The sequence below is a fragment of the Gordionus sp. m RMFG-2023 genome, chromosome 2 (assembly GCF_954871325.1).
Source record: "Gordionus sp. m RMFG-2023 chromosome 2, tfGorSpeb1-WG-v2, whole genome shotgun sequence".
Lineage (NCBI taxonomy): Eukaryota > Metazoa > Nematomorpha > Gordioida > Chordodea > Parachordodidae > Gordionus > Gordionus sp. m RMFG-2023.
In genome coordinates this window covers 43,180,154-43,207,185 of record NC_088776.1, presented here as the reverse complement: position 1 = coordinate 43,207,185, position 27,032 = coordinate 43,180,154, and the positions used below count along the sequence as shown (strand labels likewise).

General features: G+C 27.1%; 2 protein-coding genes across 6 annotated transcripts in view; one reads left to right on the top strand and one right to left on the bottom strand.

Moving 5' to 3' along the window:
- The window catches only part of LOC135925037 (E3 ubiquitin-protein ligase RNF123-like), a 68,910-nt gene extending 48,073 nt beyond the window's left edge, over positions 1-20,837 (top strand). For 2 of the 3 annotated variants that reach the window (XM_065460175.1, XM_065460177.1), the window contains exons 26-32: positions 3,608-3,906; positions 4,304-4,402; positions 5,429-5,623; positions 6,337-6,497; positions 19,584-19,738; positions 20,136-20,313; positions 20,511-20,836. In XM_065460175.1, the coding sequence (XP_065316247.1) occupies positions 3,608-3,906; positions 4,304-4,402; positions 5,429-5,623; positions 6,337-6,497; positions 19,584-19,738; positions 20,136-20,313; positions 20,511-20,613 (1,190 nt within the window). In that variant the 3' untranslated portion in view covers positions 20,614-20,836. Of the gene's footprint in view, positions 1-3,607; positions 3,907-4,303; positions 4,403-5,428; positions 5,624-6,336; positions 6,498-19,583; positions 19,739-20,135; positions 20,314-20,510 lie in introns of all 3 variants that reach the window. The other variant, XM_065460176.1, reaches the window with a different exon arrangement.
- Positions 9,269-25,359, bottom strand: LOC135925038 (5-hydroxytryptamine receptor 1A-alpha-like). Of its 3 annotated transcripts, XM_065460179.1 has the most exons (7): positions 25,311-25,359; positions 16,927-16,990; positions 16,753-16,878; positions 12,575-13,045; positions 11,657-12,154; positions 9,717-10,133; positions 9,269-9,417 (listed from the first exon to the last, which is right to left on the bottom strand). In XM_065460179.1, the coding sequence occupies exons 2-6, from the start codon at positions 16,961-16,963 to the stop codon at positions 9,718-9,720; spliced, it is 1,548 nt and encodes a 515-aa protein (XP_065316251.1). In that variant the 5' UTR covers positions 16,964-16,990; positions 25,311-25,359; the 3' UTR covers positions 9,269-9,417; position 9,717. The 3 variants fall into 3 exon arrangements, 2 of the variants coding, with proteins under 2 accessions (XP_065316251.1, XP_065316250.1); XR_010571502.1 differs by lacking the exon at positions 25,311-25,359 and having other exon boundaries at positions 9,551-10,133; positions 16,753-16,966; XM_065460178.1 differs by lacking the exon at positions 25,311-25,359 and having other exon boundaries at positions 16,753-16,966.
- Between the last annotated feature and the right edge of the window lie 1,673 nt (positions 25,360-27,032).

The window sequence follows — 27,032 nt, the reverse complement described above, 5'->3', positions numbered from 1 at the left end:
GTATGTAATAACGTAAAATCACGATATGTAAAGTAGTGCGACAACCGGGCAGTGCATTTATTAAGTATTTTTTTGGAGCCTTTCCATTAGGGAGCATCGAAAGGCTCGGTAGAAAAACAAAACTCACATTTATAATTAGATCTCGAGGAAGTGTAAAATTATATATAAAAAAATGGGTGGTGTTGATTTGATAGATCTTTTAATTGCTCTTTATAGGATCTATACGTTTCAAAAATGGTAACATAGGATACTATTTGAATAATTGATTAGTGTTGTTAAACGGCTCGATTTAAACCCGGCTATAGGCAGAAGAATATTATGCAAGCCTTAACATTTTCCTTATTATATGGCACAAAGGTTTGGACATCTATTAATGAAATCTCGAGCTCGCTAATATATTGAGTTTGCCGTTTTTAAAAATCGGCTCAAATCGAGCCGTTTAACACTATAATTGATATTTCATTAATATGGTCAGCTATTAGAGATATAATTTAACAAAGCACCCTTTTTCGAGTTCTACAAACTTAAGACAATCATAAAGAAAATTTTTTGAAATTATTTTTGTTATGTTTTTTACTATTATGTTTTATTTTTTTATATGTCACTGTTCTTTAAAAAATAATCATTTAAAAAATCACGGTTGTACTAATTTTATTTATATCTTTATTTGCAATTAAGCCTTTGTTGGTGTTAATGGGTAAATACTTTTTTGAATCCGGATCTTTTACCATTTGGTGGTATCGCCTTTTCCTAATTTATTTTATTTTATATTCCTGGAATGAGATATATATCCGGTATCATCCAGTGGTTTATTTTTATTTTATAAGCCATACATAACCTAATATTATCGTTTACTTTAAATATTGGCACTAGAGGACTGGTCCATTCTGAAAATTTTATTGAATCTATTAAGTCTTTTATTAATTCAATATCAAATTTATCTTCTAGGGCAGTAATTTTCCTAGGGGCGCAAAAATTTGAGGTTACATTGTCTTTTATACTTAAACTGATTTCCATATTATTTAATTCCCCTAGCTTTTTGTCAAATATTGTAGCATATTTGTCCGTTAAATCTTTTAACTCTTGTTCTATATTGTATAAATTGCCTTGTCATTATTTATATTATTGATCTGCATCCGGCCTAATTTTTCAAGCCAGGCCCGGCCCGGCCCGAAATTTTTTTTAACAAGTTTTGCCGCCCCGAATTTATTTAAATATAGAAATTAATTTTTATAATTACCCAAAATAAATGATATATGTTATATGGCGTCTAGTTTCTATAAATAAAATCAAATATTTTTATTTTACATTAAAAATTCAACATAAAATTAATAAATTTAGATATATTGAAAATTTTGCAAAGCCTGACCAGACCCGGCCCGAATTTTTTTTAAAAATATTAAGCCCGGCTCAGTCCGAACCCGATTTCTTTTTATAAAAATGGGCCCGGTTCGGGCCGTGCCTACTTTTGCAGACCTCTAATTTATATCGTATGTGTCTACTGTCCCTGCTAGTATTGCTTCTCCATAATAATTCTTTGTATTTCTTTTTCCAATTTATTCCTATAGCGATGGTCCATCAGATTTTACCATAATCTGGTAGATAGTTTACACTTTCTTTTATTTTTACGTATGCTGCCTATGATAGCGATTTCGTTTTCTTCGTATGTTTTTAATTTCTTATAAATCGTCTTAGCAGAGTTAATTTTGTTACTTGTCATTAATAAAAATTATTGATACTAAGGCTCCTGTGTACAGAATCATATTTATTTTTCTACCCTATATACTTGGATGACTGATCTTAAGTTTTTCTTTAGAATACTTATTATCCATCTCGTTTTTTTTTGTTATAATCCTGTTAAATGGTAACCGTTACCGCATTTGAAACATTTTTTTGATCGTAATAAGCGTATGTTGTGGTTATAATTGTTATAAGCATCGTATCTGCTAATATCGTTATATATTTCTGTGGGTAATAGTTATTTTAGCTTTGTCTACTTTGGGAAATTGTTATCTTTAATAATTTTTATGATTATATCTATTATAATTATCATTTTCTCTTCTTTGATATCTATATAATGGTATTCGTTATTATCATTTTATGTATATCTAATCTCCTTACCTTTTATATTATCATTCGCTGAATCGTTTAGAACTAGGTCTATCTTTTTACGTTAAAATATATACCTTTTTAACCTCTTTTTCTTTGATCAGATCCATCGTTCTTAATAATTTTTCGACTTAACTAAATACCGATGTCATTTATTAAAAATATTATTGTTTTTAGATTTTTATCTTAATAAATCCATTGATTATTGTATTTAAATTTTCTTCATATCTGTCTTTAGGCATCTTAAACTAACGATTTTAATGAATTAGAAAATTCTAAATTTGTTTCTCTTCCTTTCCATTCTTTTTGCCAACTGGAAGCTTTCTAGTGGATTAATTTTTTTCTCATTAGTTATTAATATCTATGTAATATCATAATTTTTAATTTTATTCAACGTTTTCTAGGCGAAGTTTAGTAATAATTTGTTTAATTCATAATTTGATAAAGGTGAAATTAATGCTGCACGTTTTTTTATCATTATCTTTAACATCATTCGATATAAAATATGGATCTAATTTCATAATATAATATATTATTGTATTCTATTATATTGAATCAATATTAATTACAATTATCCCATCCCATTCCCACATGTAATATAATGTATTCTATTATATTGAATCAACATTTATTACAATAATCGCATTCCTCTCTCCAATAGAATGTAATATTTTATGACAATTTTCTCAACCCTTTGACACGTCATGTAAATTTTTATTGTATTTTTTTTCTTCATTTTTTAAAATTTTATTTGATGTGTGTACTAATTTATTTTTGTATATTGTTTTGCTGCTATACATAATGGATAATTAAATTTCTTTTTGTTAAATAATAATGCAGTATTACATTTATTTATCTTAATATAAGGCCTATTATAATGTAGTATTTAAAGTTAATCCATTAATGGAATTATACAAATTACAACTATAAGGTCAATTAGCCCCATATAGTGTAAAAATTAAAATTATACTTACGAAAGACTAGTATCGAGAGCTATATTGACCCTCTCCTCCCACCCTTTTTTTATGAATTGGAGGCTTATTAATTATTATTTCATCCTTTTCCCAATGTAACAAATTTTTTTTCTCTATTTTTAAAATTATTCGATGCATGTAGTAATATTATATAAATTAACTTCTACCGCAATTAATATTATATATATACTGATATATAGTGATAAACAATTATTATTTTATTACCACTTAAATAAATATCTTTAATTCTTGTCTACTACTATCTTTAAATCCCTACACAACGAATCATTGTTATTTTTCGGGTTCTTTTTTAGATTCATCGTTACCCGCTAACCACTAAGCTACACACCCCCTACCCTAATCTACCTTACTTTTGTGATGGCATCGATTTTATGGCCCACTTAAAGTTTCCGTTATTTCGCTTTTAGAGTTTTGATGCAATTATTTTTGTAATTTTCTGGTTCCTTGAGAAACATGATCAGGTGTAAATTCTATATATATTCAATTCGCAAAAATAAACAAAGTCGATCAAGACCTTCCAGTAGGTATGGAGGTAGATGTTCTGAACGACATAGAAACCATAAGTCATGACCTTTTATTAAACGACTCTCGTCAAAATCAGCCAGGAACCAATGAAACAGCATTAAACACTAATAACCCTTCTCCTACCTCCCAAAACTCAGAAGCGACCAACCTGAATGACAATAACACCGTTAATTCTAATAGGAATACCCTGGTTACCGTCTTTACCCATAACAACAACAATGTGATAGACTACATAAAGCCTATGCCTTCATTTGTTTATCAAAAGCACGTCGGAGAGGTGAGTTTATCCTATATATTTCACTTCTATTTCTATAGTTAAACTAAACTTATTATCGAATGTTACCTTTGGCCTTATTTTTCTTTTATATTTTTTTATTTGTTTAAAACCCAATAATTTCTCATAATCGCTTGTCTCTAGGCTTTGCCATTACGTTATTTCTCTGATCTAAACAATAATGTTATATTTCTTAATATGAACCTGATGGTTCTGTTTGTATGGTTGTGATTGTATTTTGTCAAATAAAAAATTTATATGTTAATCATATTAATTCATATAAGTGAATATTTGTTTCGTTTTTGGTTGATATTTTTGTTTTATTTGTATTTAAATATACAAAAATAATTTACTTATATTGGCAATAATTGTTGTGTGTGTTAAAAAATTGTTATTTAAGGTGTTAGCTGAGGATTCCGAGAAGGCATTGGTTACCGTTAATAGCATTTTAAATCAATTGAATTGGGCTTTTTCAGAGTTCGTGGGAATGCTTCAGGAGGTTAAACTTAATGACATACAATTGATTCATAACTGTAAATTGTATAATTTATACATAAATATATATTTAATAGGGCTTCTCCACAAATTTTTCACCGATCCGATCGGATATTACTTAAAAACCGATCCGATATTTATATTCATTTTATTTACCATCTATCATTGTTTCAATGTCGTAAAAATATCAATATTTTCTATTTTAAAAAACTAGTGTATTTTTATTCTCCAAAAATTAATAATCTCATTTAAAATATTTGCAATGTATATGGGGTGAGTATAGTGTTAAACAGTTCCATTTAGTCGATTTTTAAAAGGGGATAAATCAAAATTTTTGCAAATATTATTACCTACTCAAAATTTCTCTAATAAAAGTCCAAACCTTTATACCATCTGTGGGCAAAATCAATAAGCTTGAGTAATTTACTTTTGGCCAAAATCTTGAGTTAAACCTTTTTAAAAATTGGCTAAATCTAGCCGTTTACAACGTTAGCTGAATGTGACTTGCTAGATATTTTAAAATACTTTTTCTTGTTGCAGATAATATCAATTAACTATTTTTTTTAAACATTACAACAAATAAATTGTATTTTAGTTCTTTTCATTAATTTATTATGAAATTATTAATAAAATAAAAAAATACTATATGATTATATATACAATTATAAAATAATCAAAAACAATAATAATATCGGATCGGTTTTTAAAAAATATCTGCCCTATCCGATATTTTTTAAAAACGCTAAATATCGTTTATCCGATATTTAATATCGGCACAGCCCTAATATTTAAATGTATAAATAATGTCCAAAAATAAAACTAATTAAAAATTGGCCTCCTCTAAAAAATAGAATTACAAAAATAATAAACTTGTTTTGGCAAATAATATATATTATTTCCAAAGACTTTTAATTTTGGCCCAGATTATCAATCAAACAAGTTCGAACAATTTTTATAGCAATCCTGGCATATTTTTCTTCTATCATTCTCAATCAAAACTTTTTTAAAAAAAATATTATCAATATTTAAGATTCAACAAGCCTCATCTCGCACCGATGTTCAAGTGTTCATAGATGCCCGTCAGCTTAAGCTATGCGCCACTTGTTTTGACCTAACTGTAGGACTACTCCGAGCTCTGGAAATGATCTCTAAAGTTTGTCCCGCTATTTTTACCGCTTTCACAGAACGACCCTCCGCCGAAATACTGCTTACTAATCTCTTTCAAGTAAAAATTTTTAGCATTTATACATATCTATATTTAGTGTTGTTTAACGACTCGATATGAGCCGATTTTTTTAAAAGGCAAACTCATAATCTTAGCCTTTGTCTCAACTTCGAAATTTCGCTAATGAATAATATCACCTATATTTTGAATCTTCAGGCTTGTGTAATATTTCTCTGGATAAAATATTGAGTTTAGTCGTTTTTAAAAATCGGCTCAAATCAAGCCGTTTAGTAACACTATCTAGATCCTTATCCTTCATTTTATATTATAAAATCATTTTTTAAAATTATTATTTAAATTAGACTATTCGATAATCAATTAAATTCAATTTGATGAATAATAAATTTGAATTATTCGAATTATTGTTTTTTAAGAATTTACAATTATTCATAATTAATTTTTTTTTAATTAAAGTAACTAATCAAATATTTTGTATTTTCTAGCACTTGCGGTATTTTTTTTTATTGTGATATTTTATTTAAAATTTACCTAAAACTAAATTAAAAACGAAATATAATATAATTTGTAAGATTATGTAATCAGAAGATGAAATTATAGGGTTCTTCTGCATCTTGTGAGTGTTTTTTTAGGCTTAAATATTATTGATGAAAATCACATTAAAAAGAAGAAACAAATAATTAGAAAAATTATACGAATACTAAATTGATCGATTCGAAATTTGCAGATTTAATTAGAATATTTCATTATTTTAGTTAATGTGCCAAATACTGGCCAGGGTAACATCCCAAAAAAGCGCTTTCAACTTGGTAGTTTCTTTAGCCATGCCAGGCCTTGAAATGGTTCAACATTTTCCCATACTCTCCGCTGTAGCCGGTATATTGATCCAACTCATTATGAGAACGGATGTTTTAAGGTTTGATTTTATTTGTTATATTATAGTTTTACTTTTAAGTCGTTTTTGTATAAAATTATAAATCAGAAAAGTCGGTAGAAGGCTATTCCGAACATTTTTAAAATTAAAAAACTATTAAATAAAGTAGCGTCTCGCCATTATTTTTTTTAATTTAGAGATTACATACAGCTAATTGCTTATAATTATATCTAGGATTTATGGCAATAATTGATTTTTAAATTTTAATCATGATTTAATTCAATTTGAAGTTTGAATTTTCGAAGGAATATTTTATATTATTATACCTTATTTTGCTTTTTTTTTAAAATATTATGCCAAATAATTTATATTAACGCCATCACTTAATTTTTGAGGTATTAATATATGAACGTTTTTATTTTACCTTATTGGCAAATGTAAAAAAATTAATTTGAATATATCATAATACCATCATTTAAAAGAAATTTGAGTCATATTAGATGCCAGATTGATTCATTTTTACGCAATGCGAGAGCCCTGCAAATTCAATTTTTCAGAGCTCTCCCTGAAATTTATTTTTATGCCCGATCCAGGCTAAAATATTTTATAGAAAAATACAATGAAAACAGAGTTGTTAAACGCTATTTTTAAAAGTAGCGCGCTATCGCTATAGCTATTTGCCAAAAAAAGTAGCGCGCTACCGCTTTCGCTATTTGTCAAAAAAGTAGCGCGCTATTAGCTACTTTTTTTCAAAAGTAGCTTTAGCTACTTTTAAGCTACTTTTTATAAAAAAATTTTTAGAAACAAATGAAACAAATTTTTTTTATTTTTTTTTGCTTATAATGTAAATGTATAATAAATAATATATAAAAATAAACATTTATAAATATAAAAATATAGTTAGTTTAGATTATAAAAAAATAAGCAATATAAATAAATATTTATTTTAATTTGTTGCATTTTAATAATAATATCATTTCAATATTATCATCCCCAAGTCTAGAGCGACGATCAGAAAGTATAAGCTTTGCTTTACTAAATAATCTCTCTACACTAGCACTTGAGGGCAAGGAAGCTCTAAAAATATTTAATCAGATCAATTTATAAATATAAATAAGTTTTTACCTTCTGTTATGTGTCCAACTATCTGCCGTGGTACATACATAAGATATATCTGATAACTCTACTATTAGAGCATCTTTCATCACTTTGAAGTTGTCGTCTATTTTATCCACAAGTGTCTGGCGACATAAAACTGTTGTGCCAGGGGATAAAGTTTTAATCATCATAGTAAATGATGGATTATCAACCAAGGACAATGGCTGAACTGTGTCAATAATAAAATCAACAATTACTTTATCAGCCTATTTTTGTGAAATATTGGCATGTTTATCAGTTAATTTGGTTTGGATAGTATTTGTCTTTTTGAAAGAAGATTCTCCTATACCAAAATTTTTTATATGTTTCTCTATTTCCTTATAGCAATTGGCTTGAACAGTCTAATAAAATAAATAATATTATAATGTAAAAATAACAATTTACCTTTAGGTGTTTCTTCAGGTTATAGCTACTCGATTGATTTGATGATATATTTTTTTTACATTTTAAGCACAGGAATTTGAATCCAGATTTTGTTTTAATATTTATTTAAAAAAATTTTTCAAATCTAGGAAATGGGAAATCGTTATTAGAGTTATTAAGTACATTTTCTTCCATTGAATCTTCCATGTCTGAATCACTTTCAAGAATTTGGATATCCATGGGCGCATTTTAGATTATTAACACAGATTGAAAATATAAATTAAAAATTGAAAATATATTTAAATTTCCAAATTAAATAATAAATTATAAAAATTATAATTAATTATGATATTATATTTAAATTTTCATGTTTATACTTACATTCATTATATTTTTTAAAAGTAGCGAAGTAGCGCGCTACTTAGCTACTTTTAAAAAAAGTAGCGCGCTAAAAAATTAAATAATTTTAAAAAAAGTAGCGGCTATTAGCTATAGCTACCAAAAAAGATAGCGCGCTAAGTAGCGCGCTACAAGTAGCGAGCTACTTTAACAACTCTGAATGAAAATCACTAATTGCTTTGTCCAAGTCTCAATTCTAATTACAATTCTCTTCTATTTTTTAAAAAAGAGAAAACATTCTTTTTAAAATATTCTAGACTCGGCCCGAAGCCGACTAGCAAGGCTCTAATAAGAGCTGGGCAAGCTTATAATTTTGGCGCTTATGAAGGCATATGGTTTTGTCCTAGTTCGATTTATTACTAAATAATATAAAAAGTAAAGAGAAAAAGACGAAAAATAATGCCACCAAACAATTAAAACAAACCAAAATTGGGTTTCTAGTTCAAAAACTGTTTTGCTTAGGCCAAACATAAATGCGTATCAAAGATAAGTCGAACCAGGACATGGCTTATATGCTTATTTGATAGAAAATAATAAAATTAAATCATTATCATATCATTATTTTCACAGCTTATATCTAAAATTAAAAAAGTTAAACCAAAGAAAAATCAAATTTTATTTATAATTTGAATGTTAAAGTTATATTTTAGTATATTTTATTAAGTCTAGATAATGTAAATTTTATTTTTGGCTTTAAATTTTTTTAGATATTAATTTCCTAAAAGGTTTAAGTTTATTTAAAATGAACCTGAGGCAAATTTATTTATTTTTATTGAAATGATAAAAGTTACATTTATATTGAACAATATCATACATATAAAATATATATAATTATATAATAGCGTCAAGTTATTTTTTTTTAAAGAATTTTAATTATAATTAAAATATCATTTAAAGCATTTTCATATAATTTATTTCTTATCGACGATGAAATATAAGAGCCCAAGAATCTCATTTTTTAAAATTCTAACCCTTTCTGGTTCATTTATGTTACGATCTAGGATTCATATAAGTGAGTTTAGTATAATTCGATGGTGTAGGGCTTAAATTTTTTTGTTATTTTTAGACATATGTAAAATGGCTAAAGGTTTATGAAAATAAAAGTTATAAATAATCGAATTCCCCTTTTAAATAATACATTTTCGTAATAATTTATATAGAGTTTTAAATTTTACTTTTCTTATGCCTGCCTTTGATTCCTATTCAAACAACATTATCCTTTATATAAATATATCATCAAGTCCTTTTGCTTATGGAAGTATATTTCCTAAATAAAATTTCAATCGGCATTATTCCTCTCTAAAGAATCTTACACTTTATCCTAATATTATAAAAAGTTGCCTTATTTTGCTCTTGAACAACACTTGCGAACAGATTTGAAGATAGTGCTATAAGCCATTCTGAAATCGTTGTTCCACACGGCATAGATGTAAGGATTAAAGCACGAATTCAGGTATCCCAGCCAGAGCATCGAATTGAGGGCCTGCTCCGATAAGCACCAACACACGGATTGCCATACCATTATTAAGCAAAACGGGGTCCAGCATATCACAAAGGCTAACGTTATCATGCCCACGGTCTTTAGGGCTCTAACTTGTTTTTTTAGCCGGGCCTCGGCTAGAAATGAATTCAGATTTTGAGCGTTATTTTGTTGGCTCACACTGAGAATAGTGATACTTCTCTTGACTAAAGTCTTTGGCCGGGGAGAATTCAGGTAATTAGTGGTGGCCGGGTTGAGTTGGAAGTTTCGGCTCTCATCTTTATTAGTTTTTATGTTGTTTATATGTTATATACTATAATTAACTATAGGGAAATACTCAAAATAGATTTTGCAATATCATAGTGCCTTTTTCCAAAATGATAGTATCCTATTTTATTTTTTGATGATTTAAAATTTATTATTAGAATTTAGAGACTTTTTTTTGTTTGAAGATTTTTATACTTATTCCCTGATAAATATTATCATGTCATTCTTTGGGGTCACTCTATAATATATTTATTAACAAGGTCCTTAGCTATTTTCATAAATTAAAATTATATACCATTATTTGGACTCACTTACTACCTGCCCAAATTGACAAGTTTTATTAAGTGTACAAGATTTTTTTTTAATTTAGAATAATTTTAGTTAATTTCTTTGGCCATGCTACTTATCCATAGTGACCAGCTTTATTAAATGCTCGCTTATCAAATGTTTTTGGGAATAAAAATGATATTGCCCTTTTTTAGCCATACTACCTGATAGAATTTAATAAATGCCAACTTTCTCAAAATTTATATCTATTTTTGTAAGTAAAAATTATTATCTCATATTTCGCGTAATTGCTTTTATGATTAATTTTTGTATATGAATTATATTCTTTCTAATCAAATAATAATTATACTCTACTAAAATAGTATAAATTAATTAATCAGAATTTATAATTTTTAAATCAATACCAGAACGATTTAATAAAATGAAAAAAAAATCTTCTGATTATATTTTTAAGTATAATGATCACAATTTTCCATTTATAGTGCAGACTAGTGTTGTTAAGTGGCTCGATTTTTAAAAACGCTAACCCAAGATTTTGACTAAAAAATTAAGCAAGCCTGGAGATTTGGGCATCTATTAACGAAATTTTGAAGCCTGCGTAGTATTTGTTGGCTAAAATATTTGGTTAGCCATTTATAAAAATGGAGCAGTTTAACAACACTAGCAGACTTGTCATACCCCTATTTGCAATTCTTCTCAGAATCAGTCCCGAGCCTGATCATAGTAAAAATATTATATTTATTTCAGTCTTCCTTTTTACTATACAATATCCAAATTTAAAAATTTGTATTTAAAATTTTTTATCACTTTTATATTTTGTAATAAACATAATTTAATTATCAAAGCTATTGCTGAATAAATATATATGGATATAAAATTTGTCAATATAGACATTTAAGTAAAGTCCAATAACCACACAATAATATTTATTGCAAAATTTCTAAAGACCTGTACAAACTGAAAATTTAATTGTATGATGATTCATTATCCTCTTAAGTCTAAGTGAATGCCTCTGATATAGTATTTCACACCCATATCTTTCTTTTATACCACATTCTTCTATTTAAAAAATATGAATGAAAAAAGGAAACTATACTTTTACTTAACTCATACAACCAAAATATTAATTCTTCCGAAGGATTTACTTTAAAAAAATCTATCTCATTTTAAAATTAAGAATAAGTCTCATCTAAATATACATACTATTTAATTTATAGATCTATAATATAATTAAATACGCTTTTACTCATAACTTCTCCCACTCTAGAATACACGCTCGATTTTAGGCTCGGGTGGGTGCCTATTTTCTCGGCTTTGTTTTGAATTTTGCATGGATCGGCAAGTTTTTCATTGTTTTGCGAACTATTTTCACCGCTTTTGCATTCTTCTCTTTCAAACTTTCCCATGCTATCCATTTTAACGAAAATGCTACTACGCTTAAATAAGTTCAATTTTCTAAGCAAAAAGTTCAATCCCACCATCAACAAAACCTTTCTATACTTCATCATATTTTCATTTTCGTTTCCTGCCATTATCTCACCCCGGGACCCTATATTTTCCATTTCTGTTTCTTCCTGACGCTTTTGGTTCTTGTCCTTCTTACATCGATTATCTTGATCTTTAGAATCAATGTAAGAAGTACCAACATTTGCAATGGATTTAAATCTAATGGTAGAATCTTTATTGTGTCGGGAGACGGTCGAATAAGGAGAGGTGCTGAACAGGTTATTTTTGATTCCCTCGACTTTTTAATTTTTCAGTATAAATTTTATTTAAAACAACAGATTGTAAGAACGAATGAAATAAAATATTAAATGAAACGTTCTCGAAATTTAAATAGCCTATGTTAAAGATTGGTATCCCAATTATTGGAGTGCTATAGCCATTTTTCTAAAATTTGGGTATCACTATATCAATAGCATTGTAGAATGTCAAACAAACTATAAGACTTGCTCTAATCTCATAATAAAAAAAAAAATTTTTTGTACTTATAACTTATATATTTTTAAAGTGATCATAATTATAGTTACAGGATTAATATAAGATTATGAAATTATGTAATCTAAGGTTTAACATAATAGGGCATCATTCGCGTCCCATCTCACATCTGTGCATTGATTTAGTTATAAGATAGCACTTAAATAATATTTAAAAAATTGATAACCTCTAGTTGCCACTTGACATATTTTCCTGAACCGCCTTCTGATAGTTAGTATAATGTACAGGTATATGGCCACCATACTGATCATCGGCAGGTAGAAAGTCAGCGGAAGTACTATCATGGTGAACTCTTTCCTTATCTGTACAAAGCAATACTCTGGGTTTAAGTAGTTTTCTAGCCTGGTGGGTTCCTGGTACCAATCCATCTTGAAATTGACGGGTATTATTGCGATGAGTCCACTCACAACCCATATGAATGCTATGACACTCCATATGATTATATTGTTGAGTACGGATTTATATTGAAACGGAAACCGGACAGCTATGAACTGATCCCAAGCTATGGCGCATAAGTGCAATACACTCACGGTTGAGAAGAGAATATCGCTCGTCAGGTAAATTCGGCAGAACTTTAATCCTAACGGCCACCTTTTGAGGATCAGGTTTATACCCGCGAACGGGATGACGAATATGCCTGGTGGTGTGTGTTTAATAATATAGAATATCGTTATACCCTTAAAGAAGAAACTTTATATAAAGATAATAAACATAATTAGTGTCCATTTTTAAGTAAATTTATGCTTTTAATCATCACTCATCTTTTTAAACTCAAAATTATACTCCTTTACTATAAGAAATCGCAATTTTTTCTATTCTGTCAGAGTTTTTAAAATAGCGTTTTATGCTGCGATCTAGGAGCGCGTTCGTTACTATTTAAAATAAATTTTGATCATAAATCTTTAAAATGTTTGAAGCAGAAATTGATGAACCGATGAACTAATTTTATAAACGAAATTACATTAGAATTATCAAAGTATGAAAGTTAAAGTGGGCATTTATTGCCCGTGCAATTTATATAATATCCTAAAAAATTGTCTAAAATTTATAGTATCTGAGGTCAATATGCTGGAATACATTTCAGGTAATATGATTTGTCAAATGTAACTCACTAAATAAATAAATTAAGGGGTAAAATAGCACAACCATTTCTGCTTTTTTAAATTTAAAAATGTGATTTTGTCCTAAACACATTCTCCACTCCAGTATATTTGAAATTAAAATACCTGTCTCCTATAAATTATAAAAAATTTGTTCATGAACCTTTGACTTGTTTATACTATGATGGCACGGATTGTGAATCAGTGATATAACATAAACACAAACTCCGAACCAATTATTTTTTATTTGTCCCGAATAGCTCAACCCGAAATAAAAAATTATTTGTCCGCACCTGGTGCGAGTTTATTTGAATATAGAGATTATTTTTTTTTTTTTACAATATAGTTTTACAATAAACATAATCGAGTTTTTTTTAAATGAATAGGGCCGGGTGTGGGTCTCGCTTGCATTTGCAGATCTCTAATGTCAATCATATTGCACGTTTTAGTAGACTAAAAATTAACTAGATTTCAAGGAAATCAATAATAATTTCAATAAAATGAAACGTGCTTCTCTTGATAAAGAAGTTTCCAAATTTTTTTAAAAAAAAATAGCTCGAATTTAATTTTTTTTAAAATTAATTTATGCTGTTATCTACATTTCTTAATATAAATTTAATTAAATGAAACCTTAATCTGATAAACATATGGCTTCTGGGAATTTTTTTATGAATTATTGTTTTTAGAACCTTTTCGCAAGATTTATATTAAATATAAAATGCTTATATTTTATTAATTTTACAATCACACAAATTCTGAAACCTATGCCAATATTTAATTTTTTTTGTGCCTAAATATCTTTCTAATTGAAATATCAACATAAATAACCACAACTGAGTTTTAAGTGAAATAAGAAGCCTGATAGCTTAACCACTTAAAGTACGAACTATAAAACTTAGACTAATTTAATGTTTAAATTTTTCCTTAAAATTCTTCAAACGTAATACCAGCAGATATTTTTAGTTATAAACAAAATTAAGAAAGCATCTTGTCGAAATTTTAATTGGTGTGTTCGAATATTGTTAAAGCGAATTTTCGTTATGAAAGAGAAATTATCCTTTTGAAAATATAACCCTTTTGCATAATTGTTCAAACATTTTATTGAAATAAGTTGTACATTATATAATTTCAAAAAAACAAGAATAAATTCTTGGAAAAACGAATATCACAGTAAAATAGCTCTTGCTAACTTAAAATTGTGTTTAACCATTTTAGCTCTTGTTTTATTATAAATCACTGCCTGTTGAATTCTGTGATATCCGTTCTGAAAGCGCAAATTAAATACTAGATATTGGCACGAATTATATAATTATTTTCATTTTACAATACACTGGTATGGCAGTTGAAGTATTGAATATTATGCATGAGTTTTGAATTTGTATTTCAAATCATTTCGCCACCTTCGCCAACACTGGCGTAAGCAAATGGGATCAAAATTTACCTTCATTTTTTTAATGGATAAAACCTTCTCTTTTCTAATTCTATAAGATCATCAGAAATTTCTTGTTCTATTTAAAAATTGCATGGAAAAATCTTCAAATAAATAATGCTATAGGCCTACTTCATTTTATATTCAAATTTTCACATAAAAAATTGAATGGATTATATTAAAAAAGATAAAATACTGGACGCCTCAAATACGTAATTTGTATGCGATCGACCTATACCTCTTTATTTATAAAAATTTTCAGACAATACTTTTTAATCCAAGGTTTACCAAATTTTATTGCTAATAATTTTTCCATTTATACTGGCTACTAATTTGCTAAAGCACAAAACATTGTCACAAAATTTGCTTCCATTCAGTCAACTTTAACGTAGGTGTATAAATTTTTAAAAAAGCAATATAAAAACGAAAAAATCAAACATATTTTTCGTAGACCCAGCCGAAAGCCAGGCAAGTTAGGATATTAGGGCGAAGCCACAAAATTGTCGTAACCCCCCTCCTCGTATAAATACTGGCTTCAGCATTCTTCACCCTCTTTGCTTAGTTATAAGTCATTGAAAAATATTATGGCACTTAATATTAGGATAAGTTTCAGAACTTGCTTGACTATTTTGAATTTAGCATGATCAAAACCTTTGATTATAACTCAAAGGTTTATTCCGATGGTGTATAAAGCTCTAAATATTAACATAGGTTTTAAAACTAACCTTCTTTTTTTATTACTATATATTAAGTCTTTGAACTTAAACGAATCTATCTCACAGGGCAAATCCATTTGTTATAAATAGAAGTAGTAAAACTAACAGCATAGTTTATACCTAAATCGAACATATATAAAGTTTTAAAAACACAAACTGAGCCGATTTCGAAATTTTAGCTGAGTTACATTTTTATAAAATAATTTGTATCCCGCTAATTTTTATATAAATAATCATTCTTGGTAGAGGTGCAACGTGGTCTACAAGCCTGCCAACCTATAACCCGTGATGTCTATAGTTTCATTTTTTTAACTCGCTTTTTGCATAGCTATAATCCTGTGTTTAATCTACTAATAGTCGCTATTGGAGATTTTATCATGATTTTTGTTCCTTAATGTATGTGGTTTTTTAAACTAACATTTTTATAAATATAGTTAATTTTTAAGATTGCGCAAAATTAGTTTATACTGTATAAAATATTCCGTTCTATATTAGCCATTTTATCTTAAACATTGAATGAAATTGCATTAAAACGTCATTCCTGAAATGTTTATAATATTGTTTCCATAAGTGCACTAATATAGCCCTTTTACTGCTCAAACAATACTATACTTTTTATAAGGATTCGATCACTTTGGAATACATCCATATAGTGTTGTTAAACGCCACGATTTAGTCAATTTTAAATTAAGATTTTGGTCAAAATTATATTGTGCAAGCTTCGAGATTTCGTTAACCATTCTGCTATCTGTAATAAGAATCTCCAGGCTTGCATATTATATTTTGGCTAAAATATTGGGCTAGTCGTTTTTAAAAATCGAGCCGTTTAACCCTATATTCATACATAACTAAAATTTGTTAAATTAATACGCCTTAAGCTTTATGATTGCTTAAACACCTTTTTATCAAATCTTTAAACATTCCCAATCGGTTGATGGATTGAAGTTGTTACTGAAATCAAATATCTATCCATTAATATTTGTTGACCAATTAAGCTCTACATATTGAACCTTGCTGCACCTCAAATTCACGAACTTAAAAAAGGCTTAGATTGTTATTACGAAAAACAAACATAAAATAATTATTCTATAATTTAAACCTAAACATATATCCGCCACGGCCAGAGAAGATATCATGTAATACCGCGTGGTTCTAAGTCTTCTATTGAAGATCACTGCCATTATAACGCTAGCGTTTCCGAATACCATTGTTATATTCATCAGAACTATTGTGATAGCCAAAGCCACATTTATGTGTTGAGAATGTAATATACCTATTTCTTTTACCAGGCTGCTGTCGTTAAAATTCATTTATTTTGATGACCTATTGTTTGCATTCTTTGATATATTTATGTAAAACTTATAAAGTAGTTATTTCTATTTTAAAAAATTTGGATTGTATAAAGAAATTCTTATTTTTCATCTTTTATTACAAAGGCTGCAACGTTGAATATAAAAGGAATCATTATAAATTGGATCATCTGTGAGAACATCACTCGTTTTTTTATATTATTATTTTGTGATAACCCTTTTTCTTTTCTTTCCTTTTTATTTTTTTTTAAATCAAAAATAATAAGGCAGGTATTTTCTTGTTTATCATATTATATTCTCCTTTTTTATTGAAATTATGATATAATAAATATATAAATAATTATCAAATATAATTTTACAACCCCTAAAATTTCAGGACAAACTTTTTTTTAAAGAGATTAGGAAAAATTTTTTAAATATGTTTTACAGGGTTGGTTAAGACAGATAGATTCCGGACACTTTTTTAAGATAGTTTAACACAATAATTTATTTAACAATTTGGTAATTGATGGATCTTCATCAAATAGTATTTAATGATTAAATTATATTTACGCATTATAATCATTACATACCATGTTTCCCCTTTTCCTTCATTTAGTAAATGTTTAAAATAAGATATAAGACTAAATATAAAAGATATAACTCTTAAATAGGGGAACGGAGGGTGTGGAAATATTTTTTGAGGTTTCGCCCCTAAACCTCCTTTTGCCTAACCTTCGGTCGTTCCTGATTATGATAGGCCATTTGCTTATTATTTATGATTTACTATTTTTATTTTACTTTTTCAGATGTAATATCTTTTTATCATCTCAGTGAAGTTAGCCGATCAATTAGAAGCACGAATTTTAAAATGCCAATATTTCGTGTTTTCTTAGGGTCAATTCGGGTTTTAACCAATATAGTAGCTAGAATAATAATAAAAAAATTATTAGCAACCAAATTTTAAACTTGCAATTAAATCGACCGAAAGCTTTGTTCTAAAAATTTTATCCATGTTTATCGCTTAATTGGTATATTATTTTATTTCATTAGGTAGATAGCACAAAGAAGAAAATTTACCAAAAGGAGAAGAACTAAATATCCGGTGCATGTAGTACTTATGAATTTTCACTTTTGCCAAACACAACAAAACTGACCGAGTTATAAACTAAAAAGAAATTTCTGATATCAAGCGCGAAGTGAGCTAGGCTTATGGAAACACTAATTCTGAAACTAGTACCAAATCATTGTGTCAATTGGTGCATTTTATTAATTATATTTCTAAAATAAGAAAAAAATTGGAATCATGCCAAAATGGAAAACTATAGAAGTTCTAAATATCTGGTTTGTGCGAATATTTTCTACCCCAGGCCAATATAACTGAGTTATAATAACTTATATATACATGAAGTAAGCCAAATTTCTGCAAGCATTGATTCTGATACTTATATCAATAATTAATGCGTATTTGGTGCATTTTAATGCTTCAACCCAATTATTGGCAAGATAAGAAAAAAGTGACAGGATCGGCATCATGTCACAACAAAAATTATGAAAGCATTGAATATTTGGGTTGTGCCAATTCTTAATGTATGTATTTATTAATTCATCACTTCAATCCGTTTAGTAGAAAATAAATAAAAAGGTTATTAGCAAAATAGAAAAATTTCCAAAATTGGCATTATTAAAAATTATAGCACTTATATCAATTATAATTAAAAACAGTAATATTTACGTGAGCCATGCCATGCATTATGCAACATTAAATTTTCTATATATTTAAAAAAATTACTATCATGAATACTAGTAGCTTTGTTACTTTTATAATTAGTAGCGGTAACATAAAAAGTAGTCAACCAGACTGACGTCACCATCAGAAAATGTGATTAGCAACATGAGATGAATTGGTTACGGTGAAAAAAACGATTCATAGAAATAAAAAAGGTCGATCCCATAATATATAGAAAAAGAAATTTTTTAGATGATTGTCTAGAAATGGAGGAAGATGAAAGAGGTTTTCATCAATTTATTTAAAAAAAGTATGAAAGCAAATTTTATTTACAATATTTTTTATTTTTCTACCCCAACGATATTAAAAAAAAATTATTTGGGGACCATTCTCCTCCCCCCTCCCCATTTTTAGGCTATTTGAATATATTTCTATTATTGGGCAAGGAAATATAAAAATAATTTTATACGCACTCCAGGGTAATCAAAATAATTAGTTTTGTTTTTCTTTTATATTTTATTTTGGGTTGTAAGAAATAATCAAGATGATTATTGAAAATATCTGAACCCTAGTTCAAGAAAAATTTGAGTTTTGTTTCATAATTCTAAATATTTTTGGGCTCGACTAAAATAGCCTGATTATATAATTCATTTTTCAATTTTAGCAATTGAAGCAATTGGTGACTAAAAAAGGGTATTTTTAATTTTTTTTAAAAGTTTTCCTATTCATTTTATATGGATAAGAGTAACATTAAATTCCTTTCACAAGACAATTACGAAATCCAGTTATAAAAAAAAATGTAGTAAAAGTTTTAATATTGATCATAGACTCCATAATTTTCTATTATAGAAAATTATATTTATAATGATTTTTTTTTCATGAACTGTTTATTACGATATCTTTTAATTATAGCCGGACAAAAACTGTTTCTACTCTGCTGAACGAACCCGGTTTTCAACTATCCGCTCTAGAAGTTATGTTAGGAATCGACGAAAAAGAATCTAACTCTGCTATTATCAATTTCGAAGTTGACGTTCTGGTCAAGAGACAATTTTGTTTCAAAAATTGTAATATTTTTTAAAAATGTTTTAAAAAAAATAACCTTATTAAGGAGCATACCGCTTTAATGTGTTTTTATAATAATTTTTTTAACAACGCGATTTATTGTAAACATCGCTAAACATTCGTTTAGTAAAGCGTTATTCATATCTTTCGGATTTCGGGGAAAAAAATAAGTAAATTTAAATCTTATGCTTCTGATATTATTTAATATCACTGGGGAAAGAGACTATGAGAGAGTAATTATAACTAAAGAAATCATTTATATTATCTAGTTTTTTTTAATAAGGTTATTTTCAATTTTTCCCCGATTATAACAAAAAAGTAAAAAATCAAATCAGTATTAGTATTATTTTTTTGCTAAATTTTATCACAAACTATAATTTATTTTCCCGTCTCTTCCAGATGCAGAAATAAGCGGGCCCGAACTAAATGAATTCGCTCAAATGGTGACTATGCTGCAAGAAGAGCAAAGCAAACAAAGTAGCGTGCGGGTTTCCATATCAGAGGAAGACACCTGCCCCATATGTTACGCTAGACCACTCGAGGTTCAATTCTCTCCTTGCGCTCATAAATCTTGCAGGTTATTTTTTAAATTATTTAACCAATTTTTGGAAAATTATAATTACTTGTTTTTATTTATATCTCGTGACTTATTATGAGACTTAAGCACATGCCAAGCGATTTATTTTTCATATATAATATCGATAGAATGTAGTTTAAACCGTCTATCGATTTTGTACTCCTAATATTTTATAACGCAAATTACAACTTTAACAGACCATGTATCACCCATTATTTGATGAACAAACGCGAATGCTTTTTTTGCAAATCCAACGTTGTTGATGTAGAAGATATTCCAAAACCATTCATTATTTCTTAACGTAAATCTTAAATAAAACAATTTTGATTTATATAATCACAGGAAAATAGCGCTCACTCTTATCTTTTTGTAAATTTTGATCCACTTTTTAATGTTAATTTTTTTAAATATAAAATAAGATAAAATGATTTTGTCAAATTATTTACTTGTGATATTTTTAAAAAATTCTTAATTACATATATGTGATATAACAATTTTATTTTTAAATATGTATTTCTTTTAATCATTTGACTAGAGACCCATCATTATTATCTATATTTTTATATGTGTTTTGAATATTTTGGTTTGAACAATAATATTAAAAATGTTATTTCAAATTTATCCAAATAAATAAATGAAATAAATAAAAAATCAAATACAACTTTTAAATATAAAATTAAGAATAAAGGTTACAATTTTTTAAATAATACCCGATATTTAGTATGGTACAATTTGAAGTTTTAAGGACAACATTTCTATTCTTGGAAAAAGCCTTGGACTATTATTTTTCAACTGAGGATGAGCTTATTTAAAATACGGAACGAGCTCCTTTTACATTGGATGACTTATTTTATAATAGTTTTTATAAGGACTTTTAAATAAATTTAGTAGAGATACATTGTCTAAAATGAATCTAGTAACAGATACATTTTTATCAACGTATCTTGATAATTAAGATTCTAGAAGTTAACTAGAAATTTATTGAGCTGATATCGCACCTAGTATATAATTAAAATAATGATCGTTAGATTTTAATATATTACATTACAAAATATATAAGAAATGATTATAAAATCATTGTTAAATTTTTTTTTTAAATTTTCATTAAGGCACCTCCTTTTATTTGTAAAGACATTTATAGCCACCCTAAACTCCTTCTACTGGGGCCCTTGACAGCACAGTGGTTGTTATATTTTTAAAAATATTAAAATTCCGACACTCATTTTTAAAAAAATCACTCAAAATTTGGTGAGTATCAAAACTTGTATCATCTAAAGGGTGCCCAAAAAAATATTATATTAGATTATTTGATTTTTTCAGAGATTGTCTAGAAATATTAGTTTAAACATTATGATATATATTTCTTAAATTAATTAAAAAAAATTATAATATAAAATTTACCTTGATGTCGTCATCCATTGCGTAAAATAAAATTTGTTTTTGTAATGAAATAAACTCGGACATATTATTAATGAATTTAACTCAAATATTATTTTTAATGTAAAATAAAATTATATTAAACTGTATCTAACAGATATCTAAAAATAGTGTCTAGATACCGATATAGATGCCTTTAAAGTGTATCAAGCTACAGGTACCACATTTTTGTATTTTATCTAGATACTTTAACAACTCTGCTAAATATGTTTATTTAGAAATGGTGATTCCTCATTCAAAACAATTTATGACCACCTTTTCATCAAAAACCTTCTGGATATTTCTTTTAAATTTTATTAAAATTATGTGATATATTCCTTCCTGATTAAACTTAGTCCCGAGCTTTGGCCCACCTAAAAGAATGAAGCAATATTACTCCGAGGCTTATACGGCAGTAAGTAAAATGCAAATTATTATCCAATTTGTTTCAAGACTGCAATTAATAGATGAAAGATTATAAAGGCGATAATTTCAGTAAGAGGGCAAATAGGTGGACAAAAGAGCTTATTACCAATCTTATATAGCCTATGTAGATGATTTTCTTCAATTATGATATCATGGATATATAATCTATCCTTTTCATATAAATTAAATAATCTTATTGTTCTTCTTCCTATATTTTATATCCTAATCCACATGGCAGTAATTACTGAAATTATAACAGCATTGTCTTACAAATATAGCCTATTTATTATTAAGTAAAAAGAATAGAATTAAAAAGGCAAAAAATAAAAAAGAGTTGGCACTATGTTTGTTCCCTGTTTTCAAAGATATTAAAGTAATAGAATAAAGGTGAAGAATGAGCAGTTTAAATTGTTTTGGAACATACTAATGCCCAAAATGGTTCATTATACTATAAGTATACATAATATATCCTTAATCCTTATTAAAATGAATAATTTATTTAAAAATAATATTAATAATTAATATTGATTTCATAGGAATAAAATATTGTGTTTTATAGTCTAATATTTCACATTTTGCCCTATGGATTGCCCTCTAACAGAGGGTCGTTGGGAAGAAACATGACCTTTACTAAATTCTAGTATATGGAAGCTTGGTTATATTTTACAAGCAATGAGGGAGACCATATAATGCTATATATTTATTCCTAAAAATAAAAACTATATTAAAATTCAAAATATTTGCTTTAAGAGCACCAGTCTCCATAAATCTATAAAAAATAAAATATAATTACATAAAAAAATCTAAGAGCTTGGAACTCGATGATGAGGTAATTTTAAAATTCGATTGACTATTTCTGATGATAATGATATGAAGAATGATAATGTGAAATAGTATTTACTATATTTATCTAAACCAGGACGTAGCCCTAGTCCAGCAAGGCTACTGATATTTTACAGGGAGTCCTCTTAGTATGCGGCTGCTCTCTCGGTCCTCTATACGGCCCCAATATTTGATTATTATAGTAAATCCCACCATTCAGTTCTATGGACTAATTTCCTAAATCACTATCTGCCCATCCTTTGATTGACTCCTGAACTGGTAACCACTTATTTTTCCCATCACATCCCCCTCTCCACTCTGTCCCTCTACCTTTCAATGTTTGACTCTATTCTTACATCTCGACTTCTCCAAATCCTTCTTCTCAATATTAAACTACACATCCATATTAATAACACGATCAACGCTTCAAAAATATTGTACTGAACTTCCCAACAAATTTTAAACTCTTTATCTTCACACTATAAAAAAATTTTAGATCAACTTCAAAATAAATATTTTGGTTATTTGTAACGTCAATAGATATGATAATATCTATAATGTAAATAGCCCTAGCTCAACGATACACACAGTGGCGTAGCTAGGAATTTTCCTTAGAGGGGGTCCATACATATAAAAGCTGGGGGCTTCGCCCCCCAGACCCCTTTGACGGGCCTTCGGCCCTTTTGCCCGGCCTTCGGCCGGGTTTATCTTACAAATCATAACCATATCTTCGATAATATATAATAAATATATTTTTTTAAATGCATCAATAATATGTTATTATAATTTAGTAGATTATTCTCAATGACTTTATAATAATACTATCCAGAATAATTTATATAGTAATATAATATCTTTCCATAACATCAAAACCAGAAAAATATAATTCATATAAAATCACTTTTAAGTCTTTTGAACGTATAATCTCAAAAAAAATTTTGCTCTGGGAGGGGTCCAAACCCGAAAACCACCCCCGTAGCTACGCCACTGGATACACATATACATCCACCACTTCTAAGATTATTAATTATTCCCGGAAATAATAGTTCAACTTCATCTTAAATTTTTTAATCATAGTACACAACGCTTTTCTACTATATTAGTTATCCACGCCTTTTACCGTATTCGCCTCGTCTTGGCCACCACTGCTAAAATATCTTATTTTTGATAGGGCTTGCTATAAATATATGACACTTAAGAGGACTTCCTGTAAAATATCAGCCTACACTTAATATCATTATGTTTTAATAACTGGAATGGAATAATATTCAAGTTACTCAATTTAAGTCAACAATGATATATTTCTATTACTGTTTATTTATTAATGATATTTTTTTTCTTCGACAAATTTTACCAAAAAAGAAAAATGATAATAATTATTTTTTTTCTCTTTTCTTTGCATTATATATTAACAATAAATAAATAATTCAAATTGAAATAATGAACGGTATAATTCGTTCTTCAACAAACAAATAAATACCACAAATTAAATAAAAAATTTAGCAAAAACAATCAACTAATTATTAATAATTTAAAAATTCTTGATCAAATTTTATTTCATACATTTAAATAGAAGGAATAAAGTTATTTTTTAAATATCTTAAATTTTTTCTCATAAGTATGGGCGAGTAAATAAAATATTGCAGCCCCAATTGTACATTTTTTTTACAATTGTAAATTAAATTCAAAATATAATAATAATATCACTTATTATTATTATACTATTTGTTATATATAGCATATTTTGTAATCGCTTTTAAGAGAAGATGTCTCCGTTTTCATCTAGAAAAGAACATATTTTTTTCACCAATTACACCTTTCCTATACTAAATAATTTCTCTACAGGAGAAATGGATGAGATAATAGTATTATATTTTATGAAAAGTGGTTTAAAAAGAGGGAACTATTTAAATATTGTGAGATCCGATAGGAATGATCTCAAAAAATTTGTTATTTTTCAACCTCATTGAAAATATCATCAAAAAATTCAAGAACACAGATTTTATCGTTTTATTAGTTGACTTTTTTTAAAGTTGAGTTTGAAGTTACATAAGCTAATATACGGATATGTTTATCCTTAGTTATTGAGTTCATCTCTAGTTTTAATAGAACATTTTTTGGGATAAGGTAATATGACTTGTGTTCTTAAAAAAATAATTTTCTGTCAATATATTCTTTCCCATCATCTGTCAGGTAAATATTTTGAAGTAATGGGCCATTTTTTTTTTAATTTTTTGATTTGGTTTAGCCAGTTTTAGGGATTGTCTTCAACTTTTATATTAATTATGTAATTTTTATTTATTGTAATTATTATTTATTATAATTATTCATACCTTTTAATGTAGTTTTAGATTGTAAGAGGAAGGTTTTCATACCCTAATTGTTTTATTTTTTGGCTTTGCATGTAACTGATAAAGTTTCCGTATTTTGATTTCCTTTACCTTTAAAACCATCAAATTTAAATATTTTTGGAGCTTGTTCTATAATTTCTATCTCAAGCATCACCTCTTTGTTTTGCCTATTCCTATATAAAATATCTAAATTAAATCGATGAATATCCATGATTACGAAAAAGATGGCATCTTCCAAAATTAAATAAATGGATGATAGAAGTGAAAAGATTGTTTGAATAAATTTAATTTTTTAAAATATATCCATGTATTTATATAATAAATTATAAATAAAATAATAAAAATTAGTTTATATTCATCATTTTAAAATATTAATTAAAATTTTTTTAAAGTAGTTAAATAAGTAGCTATTGTTTAACTATTTTTTTTATAAAAGTAGCATCGTTACTAAAAAGATATAGCGCTTTACTAATAGAAACTTTAAAAACATTGTTAAATAGCATAGATATAGAACGGAAAGATAAATAAAAAATATATTTACTTTATTGAGATTAAGGTTTTGAGTTTGACGAAGGAAAAGTTTTCTAAGGAATAAATATCGACTAGATAATTCGGTTAAAACATCCCTATTGTTCAATAACATTTTAATTATTTCTTGTAAATTTTCAATTTTTAAATTATTATCTTTTGTTATATATTTAAATTTTTTTTAAATAAAATAGTTCACAAAATTTAAGGAGACTTAAAAAATTCTTATCAATTATCGATTCTATGAAAATATTACAAATACAAAATTAATAAATTCTGCACGAATTATATAAAATGAAGCAATATATATGACGTTGTTAGCGACAATGTGATTTTTCCGATATTGTTATTTTTTCGACTTTAAATAATTTCTTGAGCGTTTTTTTATAAATTTAAAAATCTGATTATACTGGAAATGTATTCCATCATGTTCCGAATACCTACCCTATCAATTTAAGATAATTAATTCTGAACATTTGAATTCAAATATAATTTATATTAGTTTTAAATTTTTTATATAAATTATAAATGACTCAAAAGTTAACGCTCTAATTATCTACAATTCATAAAATAGGTATTCTAAACAAGCTGGAATATATTTCCGGTGAAATCACAATTTTTAAAATAAAAAAAACATGCTCAAAAAATATTAAAGTTGAAAAAAAACATATTGTCGGAAAAACACATTGTCGCTAACATAAATTCCTATGTTTTTAGCACTGAAAGAAGCGGTATTGCTCAAATTAAATATTTGCTGAGTGGTACAGAAATGTCAGTGACTTAAAATAATTGAAAAGGTATTACAAATCGAAAATTGTGTAAACGACTACTAAAAAATGTTCATTACTCGAAACTTTTTATGTTTACATTGAATTTTTGCAAGCTATTTTTGTTTTATGACTCGTATCGTAAATATGAGTAGGGAAATATGGGGAGTAGATATTCTCTATTAAACGTATATTGAATATAGAAAAATATAATATTTGATGAAGGTTAATACTAGTGCTGTTAAAAATTACTTTTGAAACAACTAGTTACATTGGTAAAAATATAACTGTAACTATTAACTAGAAAAAAACTAGTTATTAGTTACAGTTATATTTTAAAAGTAATTAGTTAGATTATAAGTTACTTTCTGATTCTTATAAATTTTAAAATGGTCTATTAATTCTAAAA